Source organism: Diuraphis noxia, unplaced genomic scaffold (assembly GCF_037042655.1).
Source record: "Diuraphis noxia isolate RWA-SAM2 unplaced genomic scaffold, SU_Dnox_SAM2 contig0003, whole genome shotgun sequence".
Taxonomy (NCBI): Eukaryota; Metazoa; Arthropoda; class Insecta; order Hemiptera; family Aphididae; genus Diuraphis; species Diuraphis noxia.
In genome coordinates, this window is record NW_028301713.1 from 33,374,507 (window position 1) to 33,395,195 (window position 20,689).

A 20,689-nucleotide genomic window follows, 5' to 3' on the forward strand; every position below is an offset into this window, starting at 1 on the left:
ATTGTTATCTGATCACATTCAGAGAATATGATACATGTTAACACGTATTTGTCGTATCATTCTTGGTCCTTACACGTTTAACCCTAAATTTACATTCGTAGATAGAGTTTTTATATAATTTAATTGTTCTTATTATTGCTTATTGTCAAACTTAAAAACATAGACATAATTTGTGTTCTTAAATTGATAATGTACAGTAAAAACGAATTCTGAGATATAAGCGTCAAAACTGTCATATATTTTATAAAGTTGAAAAATTGACGAGAAGATCATGTTTTTATCTCTATATAATATACTATAAAGATTTAATTACTCTAACATTAAAAAAAAAAAATATTAGTAGATTGTTCTTAATAACCATTATAATATACGTGATCATAATATATAGGTTTTATACGTAATAAGGATAAGACATTACATACCTATTATATATGTACTATGAATAAAAATTTAAAAAATTAATTTAGGTGTTAAACAATATTGATAGTATAAACAAGAACCTTAGATTTTGATATAGATTATGATCATGCAATTTAACAAATTTTTTTTTTATTATTCTTAAATAAAAATTGGTGATTTTAAACAATTCCATGAATTATATTGAATATTACTTAATAGGCGCGTTAATTTATTAATATCATACTAACGGAATATAATGCAATTACAAATAATTATTTTTAATAATAATAAAATATTTAATCAATAAAAAATGAGATTAGGTAGTCACGTTGACATACACAACTTTGAACTTAGAGTAATGATGAACAAAAGAACAAAAAATTGACAAATAATAAATTAAGGATTCTAGCAATTCCTTTCATGTTTTAAAATTCATATATCTAACTATCTAGGTAGATATATTATATTATTATGCTTAAAACAGAAATATATTATTGGTTGAAACCATAAATAACGATGGAAATTATATTATATGATTAGTAAACACAAAGGGTTTTAAGTCAGTAAAAATGGTCATTCACCCGGGTCCCTTAAGTATCGTTATAAACTATTGTTACTGTAAATGTACCATACAGTAGAGCAAAAGCTGCAGATGTTACTGCCAGGTGTTGACCAAGTTGGCCACGGACGACCCTTAGTTCTTGAATCCCTGATTTAAAATTAATTGACAATTTATATGGATTCCTATGTGGTCAATATAAAACATATCAACATTTTATAAAATTCAAATTTTTAGTAGATTTCATTCTATCAGAATAAGCCAGCTGAAGTTTTGGATGTCAAAGAGCAATTTTCACCAGATAAAAAAATACTCTAAACTGACAATTTTTAGAAAGGAATGCGATTATAACCAGACGTCCTAATATATTTTGTTATTTTCTCACAGCACATTGTATAGCTGGTTTCTCGGCCAATTTTATCTAATTATTTTCATTTTTCTAAGACAGACAACCAACTGCAGCCATTAAGTACCTAGTTATGAAAATAAACTTACCAATATTTATTTATTGGACTAAAATTCGTTCGAAAGAACTTACTAAACATCACGAGAAAACTATCCATTTATATCGATAAGAGAGAAATGGATATTGTATAATTTTACCCGTTATAACTTATAATACATTTATAAATTATATGATAAAATACATTGGAATTATATTTTAGATGTTTGTTAAAAATGCAGTAAAGATTTTTTTAAAGTGATTTTGGTGAAACTTAAAATTTAATAACTTTATATCTAGGTATTATAATATGAAACGTAAAAGAAATGTTAAGATAAATTCAATTTTATTATCCTATAATCTATTATAAACTATTATCTCCTAATATTATAATTTATGTCTCTGTAGGTACTAACAAATCCTTAACTTTTTGTTATATTTATTACATTTAAAATATTTAAATATAATAAGTATAACTTGGGTAGTTTTGCTAAAAATGTTCTATCTAATTTGGTCATGACTAGAGAAGAAAATATCAATTTAATTTCCGTTATCAATAGTTTCTAGATCTAAAGAATATAAGATTTACGAACATTAATGTTTATTAAGAATTTAACATAATTAATGTTTAGAGTTTCAATGTTTGTTATAGCCTGTATAAGGTATTTGCTTCTTACAAACTACAAAAGTATACATTAATAATATTAGATATTCATAATATACGAAATGCCTATAAGTTAAACGACGCGTAAGATAATAACGTTACAATATTGATTTATATTAGATACGTATTTGTATATACAGTGTGTTCAACGATAAAGGTAACACGGAATATTTTGAACGCATGACCTTGTATGCAATTCGGGTTTTTTGTAATGCGTAAAGGACATATAATTACATTTATTTTTGATAAATCTTGATTTTTTTTTTTTAAATTCTGCGCATGCGCAACAATATAATTTTTTTTTAAATGGCACCTCCCATTTTTGAGTTCAGATTTGAATTATGTGAATTTTTTCAAGCAACTTTGACCTTTAAAGTTTTGCTCTATCTTAAAAATTGACCGATTGAGATTCAGTGTACTGTCATAAGTACAAGTAATTTACATTACTTCTACAGAAATTTTAACTCAAATTTCTTGTAAATGGTATAATTTTGGTTAATTAATTAAACAAACTAACACATATCCTATTATTTTAATACAGTTTTAAAACAAATTATCGCCTTATCGCTATTGCGTTTTTGCTATCGCTCATCCGAACGTCCCGAACAATCATAGTATTAATAACAAATAATATTGGTTTCATATTTCTACAAAATAAATCTTTTCTCGTTCTATCTTTTATCGACTTTTATTGTATGCCTTAGATTATTTTATCTTAATGTCGTAGGTAATCTAACAAACGATAATTTTGGTTAGGTACTATTTCTAAATTTGCTCAATGCTCACACTTATGATACAATTGTTGTTAAATGTGGTTTGTCATTCGTTTGGGTCACATTAATTTTTCGTTTAATATGGTGAGCTTCAGTGAGAAAACAGATATGCTCTTAATTTATGGCGAGTGCCTAAAAAATTCGCGTAATGCAGCACGATTGTATGCAGAACGGTACCCGGATCGATATCACCCACCTCACAACTTTTTTGTGCGAATTGAAATGAGTTTGAGAGAACACGGACAATTCACGAGTAGAGATGGTAATGGCCGCCGTAATCAAAGACCACATGAAGCCAATGATGATGAAGAAATTCAGGTATTAGCATACATTAATATTAATCCGCGTTCTTCCGTGCGACATTTGGCAAGAGAACTTAATGTATCCGTGGGAAAAGTGCACTCGATTTTGAAAAAAAATAAGTATCATCCATATCGGCCAAACTTAGTTCAAAATTTAGTACTTGGTGATTCAGAGAGAAGGCTTACGTTTATTGCGTGGTTATTGGTACAAGTTCAAGAGGAACCACAGTTTTTGGATTACATTTGTTGGACTGACGAATCCAAATTTACTAATAACGGTATTATTAACAAACAAAATAATCGATATTGGTCTGATAGTAATCCATTTTGGACAAACGATACCAATTTTCAACACGTATGGGGAACAAACGTTTGGTGTGGACTTGTAGGTAGCAAATTACTCGGTCCTTATTTTTATGATGGCACATTGACTGGTACGAGATACCTCGACTTCTTATCAAATCAACTCACCATTTTTATGGAAGATGTTCCACTAAACATTCGCGTACATCTATTTTTTCAACAAGACGGAGCACCTGCGCATAACGCATTAATTGTTCGCGAATATTTAGAGAGAACTTTTAATCATAGATGGATGGGCACTCGTGGACCAGTACAATGGCCGCCAAGATCACCAGATTTGACACCTTTGGATTTTTTTTTATGGGGACATCTGAAGACGGTTGTCTATTCTAACCCACCAAATGATCTTCAAGATTTGAAAAATAAAATAATTATTGCGTGTGCACAGTTAACCGAGGAACAAATATTTTCTGCGACACACAGAGAAGTATTGCGACGGTGTGAAGCATGCATTACAAATAACGGTAACAACTTCGAGCAATTTATACGATGAATTGTAAAATTTAATCAAAACTCACCTGTACATAATTTAATTGTTCAATAAAATCAAAATTTGTTTTAAAACTGTATTAAAATAATAGGATATGTGTTAGTTTGTTTAATTAATTAACCAAAATTATACCATTTACAAGAAATTTGAGTTAAAATTTCTGTAGAAGTAATGTAAATTACTTGTACTTATGACAGTACACTGAATCTCAATCGGTCAATTTTTAAGATAGAGCAAAACTTTAAAGGTCAAAGTTGCTTGAAAAAATTCACATAATTCAAATCTGAACTCAAAAATGGGAGGTGCCATTTAAAAAAAAATTATATTGTTGCGCATGCGCAGAATTTAAAAAAAAAAAATCAAGATTTATCAAAAATAAATGTAATTATATGTCCTTTACGCATTACAAAAAACCCGAATTGCATACAAGGTCATGCGTTCAAAATATTCCGTGTTACCTTTATCGTTGAACACACTGTATTGTTGTAAACAATGGCTCTCATAGGTTAAACATTTTTATTAAAATGAAGAAAATATATAAATTCATATATTTTATGTATAGGTATGTAGACGTAGTATTTATAATGAATTGTGATTTCGTATCTATATTATATATATATATATATATATATATATATATATATAAATGGAATTTTTTCTGTTTGTTTGCCCTTCATACATTCCTAAACGGCTGGACCGATTGCGACGAAACGTGGTGCATGAATGTATTATACCTACTGGTAACCTAACATACTGGTACAAGGTAGGCTAAGTTGAAAAGTGATAGACCCAACCCCGGGAAGTGCACAAACAGACATTTTGAAATTTTTGTTTATTTTTAAATGGTTTCTATTAGTTTCAATAATAATAATTAGTGTGAAAGAAATTATTATCCCTGAATTTGTTATTATTTGTTTTCATGGCACGTGCGTTTATATGGCAAAAGTTTTTATCGATATTTTTTTTATTATTATTATTATTATTATTATTATTTGTTTGTTACAATAACGCCATTTCCATACTATTATGCTTAAAAGATCGATTGGTAGTTTAAATAAAAATTTGTAATTTTTTATTAGGTAATAGTTATACATTTTAAAAATTGTTTCACCTTTACAAAGCTAAATAAGAAAATATTATGACTAAACATAGTTTTACTCCTGTATTTGATATGACCGTATTAAAAAAATCTTTAATGGAAATTAAGATAATAAGATAGGGAAAATCCACGGGAAGTACTAAGCATGGCTAGCCGGGTAATAAACAACAAATTAAACACAAATTTTTAATCATATAGAGTTGGTATTTTTAACGGCAACGAAGTGCATAGAGATCAGCTAGTAATTATATATTTTTTAAACCATTGTGGGTTCAGGTAATTAATAATAATCCAAATTACTTAATATTTTGTATGAAGGTGTTGTTAAATTTTAATTTATAAAACACACATGAAGATATATTTTTCAAAAGTTATAAAATATGTTGATCGTAAATTGTAAGTACATTTTATATAAATAATTAATGACTTTAAAAGTTTAATTTAAATGGAAAGTTTTAATTTAAGAGAATATTTTATATTTAAGGCGATTTAAAGCTTTACTAACTATAATGCATATATTTAGTTAAAGAAAGTATCGTAGAAAATTGTTGCATGCAGTTAACATAAATCTATCTTTGCTTAAAGATAAAAACATATGCGTTCAAATATAAAATTAAACATTCGTACACTTAGAAACTATGAAATATAGGTGTAGGTATAAGTACTCTACTCGTTTTTTTCGTTTTTAAAGGACAGCTTTCTTTAAAAAAAAAAGTATGTTTAGTAATAATAATATAGTAATCTTACAATAGCAGTTTATTTTATTTGTATTTACTTTAGGAATAATAATAAACGCTTTTAAATAGTTAATCAATAAAATAATAGGAAATATAAAGCACAATACAACCAATCATAATATACTCAATATTATTTTTAATTATCAGAGTTAAGAATTTTAGACCTCGTGTAATTATAGTGTTTGTGTTAAAACGTTGATATGTCAAACTTATATTGAATAATATTAAAAGTTTAAATTAGAATAACTAGTAATACTGATTCTATTACAAAATTAAAAACAAATAAAGATGGTATATTTAAATAAAAGTATTCATCTTTTTTTGTTTGATGGCAATAATTATTAAAAGGTTTAGTGACGAGAATATAAAACGTTGTTTTATAACAGTTGATTAGGTAGATAAGATATGGAAAAAAATATGAATGAATTTGTCTCAATTTTGATTTTTATATATCTAGAATAATATTCTGTTTAAGAACATTAAGTTAAAAATGGACTCGTAGTTTTACTAAAAATATAATATAGGTAACAATAAAAAAATATTAAAAAAGGTAATTTTTAATTTTATTATTTTTATTACAAATAATACGGTAAAAATATATTTTTTCAAAAAAAAAAAAAACACTGATTTTTTAATAATGAGCGGTTCATGATAGAATAAAACTATATTGGGTGGTATCTATATAGTTATACGTAAACACGCAACTGAAATGTGCTTACAGTATATTGATTGAAAAATATGAATTTACTATCAACAAATATTGATAAACCTTAAAAACTAAGTAGGTAATGCTTTTAGGACGTTTTAAAATTTTGAAAACAAACATTTCTAAAAAAGATATTTTTATGACTTGGTAAGTGAAATAATACCGAATAGAATTACATAATGTGAATATTTCCATACTTTAATTTAACATATTTAATAATTTAATATATTTCTCAAATTTTGTGGAAATATTTTTTAAATTTCTTAATTTTCTCTGAAAAATATTATGTATGTGTTTTATTTTATTCAATCACTACATTAATCTATTATCCTAGTTACTAGGACCAAACAGTTAAATTTAATTCCAGGGAAGTTAATCGCAATTAAAAATAACTAATATTTTAAACCATTTACCTAATTTTAAAATGTACAACTGAATTAACTGGATTCAGAATATTATTGTAATATAATATAACTGTTATAATTAAATAATAAATATATTTTTTTATTATTAGCTTCTAGAATAACTGTTACAGCTTAACAATTATACAAAAATAGCAATTATGTTACGACTAATATAAAATAAAATTATAGCCGAAAACAAAACAAAGACATAGTATTGAATAGCATAAAGTACAGGTAATGAACAGATAGTAAGTAAAGAGGTATAACGTGATTAACACGATTTGATATATTTAAATTGTTGATAATTGAGACTTACTTAGAAGCAATGAAAGGAGGGGTTTTATGATATTAGAAATTTCGTAAATGAAGGAGGATGATAAAGTTTCAATATTTGAAGGAAGCTTAGAATAGTTTTGACCAGAAGATGAGGCTTGAGCATAAGAATGCTGATTGGTAGCAAAAGAGGTTTTGGTAGTATTGTTTTTGGTGAAGGAGTAGGTATGGGAAGATCTCGCCTAATTGGAGGAGTAACACGTTTAAGTATTTTGTAATCGGGGAAACTTTGTAGTTGGCAGTGTGGCTGCCATTGCATAGGGCACATCTGGCTGGAGAGTCGTGTGGCTTGGTACAGGAACCTAAAACGTGATTTTCTCCACATGTGTAAAACTATAGTAATGCATTTTATACAACGTGGATCATGATGACAATATTTTCGAGTATGACCGTAAGACTGGCATGTATAGCACTGTGGAGGGCTTTTTGGTGGATGTGGTTTACAACAATAATTTTTGAGCTAAGAAGAAACTCAATCTTGAATATATCCGAATTGTTGATAGCTTTTTGGCTATCAACAAAGAAAAGTGGCAAGGGCGTTTTGTCCGAAAATCACTTAATGTTGTGTATATTGGTGAAGTGGTGGCCCAATTCTGAAAGGCTGGCGATGATGTCTTCGAGTACAGTAGTTGGATGGAGATTTCAAATAACTACGCGTAGCGGCGCATAGAATCTGGCTGATATGAATGATAATTGTAATCATCCTCTAAATGCGTTAATAACTGATTGTAATGTTCAACAAAATGAGTGCAGACGATAATATAGAAGGGCGTGGATTCACAAAAAAAATCTGATGTGTCAAGTTTGGTCAAAAGACTAGAGATGAAGGCGGATATGTTACCCACATTTTTAATGTAAACAGGCGGTACCTTTGTTTTGTCATAGCAGTTGCGGATTTGGACGTTGATTGTAGATGTGTTCGCATCGACGTCGTCGCACTTGGAGAGAACGGAGCACCGATTTGAACTTGTGAATAATTTGGTTTTCTTTTCTTCTGCCTTTGACAAGAGGGAAGAAGTAGAGAGATTTATTTTGTTTGTATTTTTGGAAGAAACCACGCTAGGTTGAGGTGACATAATAACTTGATTACTATTATATACGAAGCAGTCAAGAAGGGTTACGATTAGATAAAGAGAGCAGCGAGCCTACTGTTATGAACAGACGTTCGCTCATTACGACATTCGGAACCGAATTAAATTAAATAATATTATATTATAGATTTTTATAGGGGGCAGTGCTAGCCAAAATAACCCAAAAATATTACAGAATGCAATTTATATTTTGTTTTATTTATTTCACCTTTGTGACTTAAACGCTTCTAGCATAAAATAAGCTTTTTATTCACATTACATTATTTTTATAGTTATAAACGTTATTAACGTTAACTTTAAGTTAATACTGAAGCATAACTGTACATAACATAGTTTAGTAAGCAGTTCATATATATTCATACAAAATTGTTTCATCGAAATTTATTTATTAACACTGTCATTAATGTGACCATTAACACTATGACATTTTCACATCTCAAATGCGTTTACAATGTTAATTTAATAAATTTTCGAGTATATTTTCAACTTTTTAAGAAAAAATATTTTAATGTTTTGATATTTACAGCCTTTTAATGGATTAAAATACCTAGATATCATAAAATTTTTACACTAAGATTACATTTTCCTTGTTATTTTCATATATAGTTTTCAGTAAAATAAACATAATAATATAATACCTGCAGAGGTGATTTGTCTTGATACACACAACTCATCATTATCCCCCTCTTCTAGAAAATGTCTATATAATGAAAATTATATAAATTATATTGGCACATTCAGATAGTGACAGTTTATATCGATATGTCGATATATTTCACAAAAATAAATAGGCAAAATAAAAACAAATAAGATAGTATAAGCATTAAAAACTCATTCTTATATAAACTACAGTCCTTTTATTTGTATTATGTATTATGATTTATAATCTAATGTAAATCACCCTTTATTAGTGTCTATCTAAATGGATGCTATTTTTCATTCATACGTATAAGCACAAAACTCGTATTAAACAGATAACATAAATATTATTAATGATCATTACCTGATGAGACCGCAACCGGCCAGATGGACAACATGAAAACCAACCAATACTTCATGTTTGTTTTATATTTAACGTCGTTTGCCAGTCATCTGTTTCGGAGTCATCATCATAACGCTGTCCCTGCAAAGAAAAAAATAAAGCTACTTTTAAAATAATATTTTTTGAGAAAAAACTGAAAATTGTTTACAATAAAAAATATATATTATTATTATATATAATAATTTATTATATACGCAATGATTCAATGAGCATTTTTTTCCGTGTCATCTAGTTTTCCATGATCGTAAACAATAATAATTTTTAACTTTAATTTTTTCATCAAATGCATATAGATTTTCGTAAACTCCAATGAACCAGTCAGTGCACGGTCCAGTTATTGTCGGTAAATATAGTAAGTCATTTCGAGTTTAATATTTTATTATTAAAAAAAATTATAATATCGAGTTGTGCCGCTTCTATCTTGGAACAATGCAATTAATGAACAACAGACATCATCATCTGAACATAACTATAAAGTTGCGCGCAGTCTGCTACAGCTGCCAGCAACTGTGAAAACTTCCCGCGGGATCGAGACAATTAAAATAATATTTAATGCGGGAAATCTTGATCTCCAGACGGAAACCCGATTGAAAAAAATAAATATTTTCTTCTATATAATACATTTTATTATTACCTATCGTTATGGCCATGACACTAGAGGCAACCTTTCGAGAATCGGTTGTACTTGGCTTAATTAAGTCGATATTATATTATTATGCATAGTATAAAGAAAAACCTCACACCAACCACCACTACCCATCTGTGAAGTGCTAGAATTATATTTATATATATTTTTCCTCTTCCCTTAAAAACTTTTACCCCTTTCGTTTTTTTGTCCAATTGACCAACCGATTCGAAATATTGCCAACAATATTCTCCTGGTCAGCGTTAATTGAGTTATACGCGTTTTGCGCTTATATATAAAACAATATTGTATAATATTATGACTATATATAGGTACGTACGTATATAACACATATATATGAGTATATATTACGCTCACAACACATTACTCACCGACAGCCGTATAGAGAATAATTATCGTCCGCCATTTTTGTCAAATTTTCGAGCTCATGTGTGTGTGTGTGTGTGTGGGTGGAATATTCGCGTATTATAGTCGTTGACTTTACCCTACTACCGCCGTCGCTGTAAACGCCACCAACATGCCTTGGGAATCCAACAGAATGTCAATTAAGCCGAATTAAACGTGGTAGACCGCTCGGCTGACGGGTCACGCACTACAGGCCAGACACACATGCACAACGAATTTACCCTCTTGGTTGGCATAAATTCAATGAAAGACAATCCCCCCGTGCAATGACTGACGACGAGTTCGACCGGAAGTACGTGCGCGGCCTCAGCGGATCTTCCGACACTTTACTATATACATATTACTTGTATATAATAATATGAGTACTTGACTGTATACAGTGGCGCAACTAGGCTAACTGGGGCCCTAGTGTCACTTTTAACTAAGGGGCCCTAATTAAAATTATTTATGCTTATTATTGTGAAAAAAATTTGGTCGATAAAATGATAAATTGCCAAAAGGAAAAAAATAAGTAATGTATTTAATGATATAACTTATACTTATACACTTGTAAGTTGTAACAATTGTTTCTAATCAGTTTACTGAAATGGAAGTGGTAATTACTATTCATTATGAATACCACATATTAAAATTAAGTTAATAGATTTATTAAAAGTTTTACCAACCAAATAACAACATAAATCATAATATTCTTATAAAAACAAATAAAAATTATAACTTTTAAGACTACACTAGTCATTTATATACTGTACATTTTAATATTTTATATATTTTAGAGTAATATAATGAAAACTATATTGTTAAAAATATTTTAAATTTGTTTTCACTTAAGAAAAAGAAAATGTATTTGAATTAACACTGAAACCAAACATATTTATAAGCAGTGGTGTAGTGTAGGGTACACCGCGGCGTGTACTCACCTCCCAATTTTAGATTAATGCGTCATGCGTGTACCTTTAACGAAAATCGTGGTTCGCGGGTACACTGACCATGAAGGCATGAACCATACGTATTAACCTTACCCAATTATACCTAGGCAATAAAATTTATTTAGGAAATATTATTGGGTAGTATAATATATTAAATTTTGATATTCAATAACAAAAAAAAGATAAGCGTCGTAAATTGTTTACTATTGTCATAGAACAATATAGAAGCGAATCTCGATCAGTTGATTGGGTTTACGTTTATCCATGATTTAAAGATACCTATCTTAGATCCTTGTTTACCCGTATTCAAAAAATGAGGTTAAAATATATCAATCATAATTTATGAGGTTCTATTATATATTATATAGACAAATAGATTTTGGATAGTACAAGTACCGAATAATGGTGGGATGACTGGGGGGAGGGGGGTTGTAGGGCGTAGGCCCCAAATTTTTTTTTACAATGATTAAGGCGTTTACCCATGATTTTTTTTAGGACTACATCACTGTATATAAGCATTCACAAAAAAGATGCAAAATAAATGCAATCATTTCACTGTACTAGTCATTATATATAAATTATAAATAGGTATATAAATATTAATGATCAAAATGTCATGATTTTTATATTTATTGTGAAACTTATTATCAAATATGGAAATAGATTATTTTATTTAGGCTGGGGCCCAGGGGCCCCTGCAGTCTTTGGGCCCCGGTGTTTGACACTTCCAACCCCCCCGGTAGTTACGCCACTGGCTGTATAGTATAGTCGCATAAAATATAAAAAAACAATAATATGTTCCATATACGTTATTAATTAGAGTGGGTTAGAAGCGTGGCCGGCGAGACGTATATCTTGTACATTCATAAACTGAAATATCCTAATACGAGTTAGTTTTGAGTTTTTGAAAATAGATATATGTGTCCGTGACAGGTATTGCTCAGAACGTGAATCAATAGGTAAATAACTAGTTTCTATTTTATAGGTACTTTTTTTTACAACAATTTTCGATAAAATAAAATCTATGGTTGTAAACGAGTTTGTCAAATAACTTCGAGTTTATTGCATAACTGGAGTAAGCTGTTCAGAATGCAATATAGTGGGAACGACCTTTTTCGGTCACGCGTAGAGCATAACAAATGACTTCGAAAAATCACACGACAAGATGGATTCACAAATCCGTTGTATAACTTAAGCACAAGAACAAAACTTGACGGTCAAATCAAGTGTGATAATCATATTGTATATTGAATTGATTGATTTGGTTAATAAAGAGGAAGGGGAATACACCCTAATGAACCGTCGTAATATATAGGGTCCCAACACCCAAGTAAATGTTACCCTATTTTCGCCCAGCATGGTTAAATCATTGTCACGAAACTCTCGACGGAATATAATAACGCACATCATACGGAAATTAGTCTTGTGCGTCACTTGTATTATAGGACGCATAATAGACTCGTCAATTAGGGGCCGGTACGCCGCGGTAAAATGATAATTATTATCGAATACGAGACAATCTCGGTTAATATACCAAATTCGTTTACGCCGCACAACGACGTTGGTGTTATACATAATAACATTATTATGATCAATCGAAGTGATTTTATATTTTTTAGACTGTCAATTACAGCTGGTCTTATACAGCTGTCTTATATATATACCAGATTTTTAGTTTGTTACCCCTTGATAGAAATACCTATTATTAGATGTACATTTATGGTCGGATTGATGTAGAGTTTTGACAAATAAGAATTCGTTTGCTATCCAACTTTATTATTGGATAATAATAGTTAACAGGGTTACGTGTTTACGACGCATCTTATTTTAAATATAATTATTGCTCGGGATAAAACTTATATAGCATAAGCGTTTTGAAAAAAAACTAATCAAATTATCAGTTATATAACACGAAAAATAAAATAAAATTGAGAGATGATTACGACGACGGTAATAATAAGTAATAGGTAATCAGAATAAAAGGGCCAATTGGTGAAGTGGCCAACGTGATGTTGGTGTGCAGATGACGCACGCGGGGAAGCGTTAAGTTGTGGATCTGGTTGGTGGTTGGGAGTGGTGGGATATAGTTTTGATAATATACGAGTATAGGGTGATCATAACTTCAGCAATTTTCTCATATTAAAATACAAAATTGAGAAATATATATAATTCGAGAGTAATAAAATACGTTAATCATAAATACTTGATCAATTTTTCTAAAAAAAAAAAAAAAAAACGATAAATCGTTCACTTAATTAAAGGTAAAATGACTATAGATACACACAGGCTAGAAACCATAATATTATATTATTATTCGTGGACGTGTCCAACTAAAAACTCCAACTGAAGTTTTACACTCAAGATAGCGCTCAGGTAGTGACTCACTAGCAATCGCGCCCGGAATGTATCTTCAGTTGTACTTACATGATTTAAGGGCCAAATTCATATTTTTTTGGTAATTTATAATTTGCAAATAATATAATTAAATCATAATCGATTTTTCAAAGTCTGTGATGACAACACTGTAGCTTTGTTATTATTTTTATTTTTCATTTCCATTATTTATAATACGCTTCATGAATTCTGTTCTTTAAAAAAATTATTAAGTTGAAACAGTTCAAAATTTAATTATGCTGGCGTCTAGACAATATTTTGTGAAGCCTAAATTTCGGTTAAATTCAGAAAATAATGTTTATTGCTGAGATATTATACTGAACATGATATTGTAATATTTAATATAACGTCCGAGCAACCTCGAAACAATGGATTAGCTGAAATATCTATGACATAAAATACGAATTAATTTTAAATTAATATTTTTAAAGATTTTTATTTCTGCCAATAGTGTGATATAGTAAAATTATAAAAAATACTTCCGAAATATTTGATAATTGTTTTGAAAATGAGTGTTACCTTTCAAATAAACACCTTTTTTACGTATATGATATATTATATATTATATAACTGGTAGATATGGCTGCATAATAATAATTACTCCGCTGAGGCTTTTCGTGTCGGTCGTGACAACCATCGTCGTATTATTATTATTATATATAAAACAGCAGCACTGCAGCAGCGCACCTTCCTCTCGGCCGCCGTTCGGTCCTCCGGCGGGACCAACCCCTACATTGTCCCACACAAGTTGTTGTGGTCATGACGTGAAGTAGAGAGAAGGAGAAAGGCACGATAAATAATTCATAGACACCGTCGAGTAGATATGATGGCCTCAAGAGTTAGTGTGAGTTAGTGATATATACATAATACACCTTATCGTGAATATCTACAACGGAACATGACCCGACCGACGACGTGGTGTTCGGTGTTGTGATTACGGACTTTGTAATCGATAAATATTTTTTTTTATAGTTATCACCCAGAACCAATTATGTGAAATAACTTTATAACCGTACGAAATTAAATGACTTAAATACCGAAATTTACATTTTATTTGGCTAACTATTATTATTTATTATTATAGCTTAACTTGAATATCATAATTACCTATTACTCACATACAAATATATACTACATACATATTATACATTATATGCAACCACTTAAAATATTTTCGCGTTTAAGTATATGATTGTTATTAGGTACAACAATATGTTTCTTTTAATTATCACAGAAAACAACTGTAATATTGTGTCTTTTATTAAAATAAATTCGAAAACGTTTTATTTTTATTTCCTTGCATGAATACTGCATGGCTCAGGATTTTAACACCCTACAATATATGATAAATTGTTAAATATTTCGCTATAATTATACATTGTAGCTAATAGAGAAAGTGTCTTATGATGTTAATATGTCATCATAATATCGCTTTAACTGATAAATTTGAAGTAGCTACTAATATTATACAATTTTTATTTTTATTAACAAAAATAATATATAACATACAAGTTTCAAGTACCATAATAGTTTAATAGTATTATAGTAAACATAGAACATGACGAAATATAAACGTAATATTTTTAAAAACAGATTATAATTTAAATTCTTGGTTACAGTCTTACAGAAATAGGTCATTGTTGCTATCAAGATTAGGAAGTAATTCGATTTTAACATAATCTTGTCACGTTTTATTCAATCAGAAATTTTGAATTATTTGGATTCAATTATCAACATGCAAAAAAACCTTAGATTATGGATTTGTAGCCTGTCTGGAGTGAACTTACTTTTATAATATTATCGATTTTCTAATAAACATAATTCATATAATTTTCAATTTAAATTACCATTAATCACAAAATGATTTTCTTTAAAAGTTGAGATTAATTCCTTCAAACGAAAATTTGCGTGTATACATCACCAGTTTTCAGAACATTATTCTATTATTAGTTTTAGAATATTAAATTATTTTTTAAAGACCCAAAAAATAAATAGGTAACGAAATACATAAGGCTGTATGACATGTTATGATAGTATTCGTTGCTTTTATTACAAATTACCTAATCATTGTTTTTTTATATAATATATTTACTCAATGTACTTATTAATTAAATAATTACTTATTTGTTAATTTTAATAATATGATTTACTAAATGAGCAAGATTCGATTGAATCTCTTTGAAATACACTAGATATTGAAATTTGAAGACGTCTCATAAACAGTTATAGAAACTAATGTTACAATATTAGTGTGTTTTGATTCTCATTATAATTTTAAACGGTTTTTAATTTCAACGACATTAATTCATATTGCAAATACTCTGTTTATACTCAATAATTAAATAAAACCATAAATCATAAAACAGGCTTAACAATTACTATTAACTAATATAAAATAACTTTCACATGTAAGTTGCAATCAAATATAAGACTGCAGAACCTTAAACCATTGGGTGAAAAAAATAAGATTAAGGCATTTTCTAAGAAATAAAAACAGTGATATACCAAAAACTGTCTATAAAATAAAAGGCGCAGACACAATCAAATTGTCAAATTCATTGATACTAATTTCAATAAGCGTAATAAGTGACGTTCCCCAATTAAAATGATTGGCATACATATTATGGGAAATGTAAATATTAAAACTACGTTTAAATAAAAAAGCAATAGTTCAAGTTTTTAGTCAATTATAATATGATAAATTGAACTACTGATAAATAAAAAACAAACAGAAAATTAAAATATAACTACTCAACATCATAACATAAATATTATTTTTGTTTATAATAATTATTAATACGAATTTGTTTACGTCTAAATCGACTTAGCTTTAAAATAAAATCGATAATTAGTATATTTTTAGAAAAAAAGATGATATCGCTTTGAAATAATATTAAATTAAATTCATCAATAAAGAATTTCTATCCTATGAGGAAACTTCTTACATTTTGAGTTAATTGTAACGTTTTCTGCATTGTTGGGTGAATTTCAATTCCTAATTTATTGAAAGACCTAACCATAAAACTCATTCTTCATTTAAAATTTAATAAAATAGATGCTAAAATAACAAGTAGGTACATAATAGCAATATGCATTTACAAAAACAAAATTTAATAAAATATTACTATTTACATGTTCTAAACAGAGTACAGCATTATATTTAATAACATTCATTTATTTTAAATTATATGTTTAGAAATCTTTATCTTAGAGTTTATAGTCTAACTATCGTACGTAACTATTTCGCTTTCCCATACCTACTTATTTCTATGAAATAAAATGATATCCAACCATTTTTTTTTTTTTATGAATGCTTATAGATTCTATACATAGAATGAGCAAATTAATATTTAACGTAATTAATCTTTTATGTGGGTATTATATAGCATAATATTACACGCAACTTGTGCGTATAATACAATGAGTAATTAGGTACCAATAAAATACTATTTTACTTTCACGTATTTACATTTAGAAATATTTTTATGATCAATCCTGAGATATTATTAATATGTTATGATCAAACCTTAATTGGTGATAATAGTATATTATCTTGAAGCACTTCTTGGGGACACTAGGTCATGAGTTCCTAACTCGAGTCATCTCACTTTAAACGCTGAACTATGTTCGCTCATGTATATGTGCCTTAACGGAGTCTCCCAACTCTTATTTTTAATAATTTTTTTAAAAATATTTTGTATTAATTTTATAGTTAATACTAGAATATAATATTAGTCACTTTTTTCAATTTGTAATGCTGTAGGTTGAAGGATTTTTTATTCAAAAACATTATTTCATTATATTTTTAATTTTTTTTTTTATTATTACTAACAAAAATTTCCCCTCGGTGACATAGGTTATTGGGTTACAAGGGTTTTATATTGTTAATATCATATAATAGTATTGCATATTGTTTTTATTTACTTATACAACAACTTACAAGGTAATATACCAACGTCACAACGTACCTACCATACATTTGTATATATAGGTCTATGGACTTATGTTAAAAATATCTTAAACAAATAATTTGAAAATATGTGTTCAGAAATTTATAATTTAAGGAAAAGTGAGGTGTTTCAAGTCTCTAAGATGAATATTTCATCTAATCAAATAAAATCAGTTTAATAAGTAATGATTATTTTTCGCTTAAATATTAAATTTCGTCAAAATTTGAATTTCAAATGCATATAAATAAATAAAAGTTGAGCAAGTGGCTGTAAACTATCTTCTAAACAATACGTGTTGAGTGTGTCACAATCATTGCTATTCTCAAAATCTACTATACCTATAATATCATCGATCCCGGACTCAATATAGATCGAATATAATAATTAATAATTAGAGTAGGTATGGAATATTGTGTATATTTTCAAAACTGAAAAAAAATGGGACATTTTGTAAAAACTGATTATTTTTTCATATTAATTTAATAATTAAAAATAAAAATTTTTTTTTTATTATTATTATCTTAATGGAAAATTCACAACAATGGTGGTTTTTAATCACAATATTAACGAGTTAATACTATTAGTAAAATTATAGAGGGATATTTATACGATAATTATTATCAATAATTATTATGACGAACCTTTTAAAACAATATTTTTGAGTAAAAGATAAAAAAATAAATATAGTGTACACATGATGCATGCTGAAATTCAATAGATAAGACTTAGAATTATGATTATATATAATTATTTTATAAGAAGATAAAAAAAAATTAATCACTTTGCGCTCTACCTAATTATTCATACGATCAATAAAGCTACTACGAGTATTATGGTTTCTGCATAATATATTCAGTAAATAATATTGAAAAACAATAATTTTTCTCGTGTAAGTCATACCTAGGTATTTTAAAATCCTTTTGTGTTATTTCTAAATAAGTGTCTATTTATTATATTTGTTATTCTTACAAAACTTGGAAAATCAATTTACTTCATAATAGTAATTTTACATTAGTTTGAATATGTAATAGTATAAATTCTGTACTATAGTTGAAGTTAATTTTAAATTTGTATTTTTAAATCATCTCAAAAATTAGGAAAACGGAAAAAATATTCAAAAATGATTCATATTCTACAATGTTGATTATTTTTTTTTTCAAAACAATAATTTAGCCTACTCTGCTACTTATATAATTCTTACCATCATAATTTAATTAATGAAAATATGAATGCTAGTACTCCCATTTCATCGTATTTTTAAAAATCTGTTGTTTGAGTGTCTTCAAACGTATTTTGTTCCTTACAATATATTTATTAATTTGATACCTAGAAAAAGTCTACTGACCCCCTTTATTATTTTTTCACAAAGTATTTATCGTTTTTCACAGTATTTATTCATAGTAAGTAGGATTGTATTTTAATTTTAATTTTTCTCTTTTATTCCATTTTTTTTTTTTATCATTGGTCATTATAAATTTATATATATATATATATATAGTTACTCACACTATAATGTCTAGTGTTGTGTTGATATTTTCAACATTATACATTTAGATTACCTAGTTTTAATGATCAATGACACAATACTAGTACATTTATTAATTAATTTATATTATATAATATATTGGAACACGATACACTAATTATATAAAAACATAAAATACAAATGAATTAATTTCTGTTTACTTTCGACGAGGAAAGTCTGTAATTGATGGAAAGTAAGCCATATATCATTACGGCTATTTCACTATTAAGAGTATCTATTCTGTTATCTAGATTATGTTACAATGTATAGGTAAACTCGATAAGTCTTTGTATTGTGGAATTTTAAAGTGTCTACCATTAAGAATTGTCTACTTTTTAGTAGTGTGCATTATAATAGAGGTTTCACTGTATTTATATTATGGTAAACTATTTTAACTTGACGCCGAGCGTAGTGTGTAAAGCGAAATGAATCGTTCAAATGCCATGAACTTTACGCAAAGACTGTCATTCCGTGGGGCTAAAAAAATAATATTGCTTTCAACGTTTCAGCAACACTCGGTTACGAAAAATGTGTTCGACCGGAACGCGAAAAGGGAGGACAAAGTGTTATTATAGGTCACAACAGCCGTTTTCCGTATATGTATACTAGCTACACCTATATATATATATATATATATAATATATATAAAAACGAAACGAAAATGAACAATAATAATAATAAATATCAACTGAAAATCGATAAACTATATACGGCCGGTAGGGTATATATTTTCATCTCTTAATTCCAAACGGACGTTCGTGAGTCGGAAAGTATTGAGTTGCGATTCGAAACAAAGCCAGTGGCGCGGCAACGAACGACAAAGAGCGAATATCCATTATTGTTTGCAACTGCAGCATAGCTACTGTTGCAGCGGTGGTGACGAGGGAAGAGGTATAGAGAGGCATTTGTCTCCATAAATTAATGATCCAACTTGTTTCAAAAAGTGTATAGAACGAACGGTGAATAAATATATATATATATAACAGAAATAAAATAAAAATACCATTTCTGTATAATCACGCGGACGCGACCTGGGCGCGAATTTCGGAAAAATACTCGTCTTTCCATCGAGTTCCGACCGGAATTTTCACATAAATAAAACTTCTTGACCGTCTGAATAAATTATATAGAATGTGTTTATAATATATAAGTATTTGGGAAAGCAAGCGAGAGGAGGAAAAAAGTTTCCACCCTGAAAATATATAATATATTTGTGCGCGCGTGTGTGTGTGTGTGTGTGTGTGTGTGTGTGTGTGTGTGTGTGTGTGTGTGTGTGTGTGTGTGTGTGTGTAACCATAAATCACTGTAAAGTGGACATTTTATATATAATAATATATTACTTTTATTTTTTTACAGAACGGAGGAAATCCGTAGAAGCAGATGACATAGAAACCGTATCTGGTCACGCGATAGCGCCCACGAGCCGACAAGAAGGA

General features: G+C 28.4%; 1 protein-coding gene across 1 annotated transcript in view; it reads right to left on the reverse strand.

Annotated features, from left to right (window-relative positions):
• Positions 1–20,689, reverse strand: part of LOC107170472 (uncharacterized) — a 175,396-nt gene that overhangs the window by 59,280 nt on the left and 95,427 nt on the right. The window contains exon 3 of the mRNA XM_089222992.1: positions 9,366–9,485. Coding sequence (XP_089079118.1) covers positions 9,366–9,420 — 55 coding nt within the window. The 5' untranslated portion in view covers positions 9,421–9,485. The remainder of the gene's footprint in view (positions 1–9,365; positions 9,486–20,689) is intronic.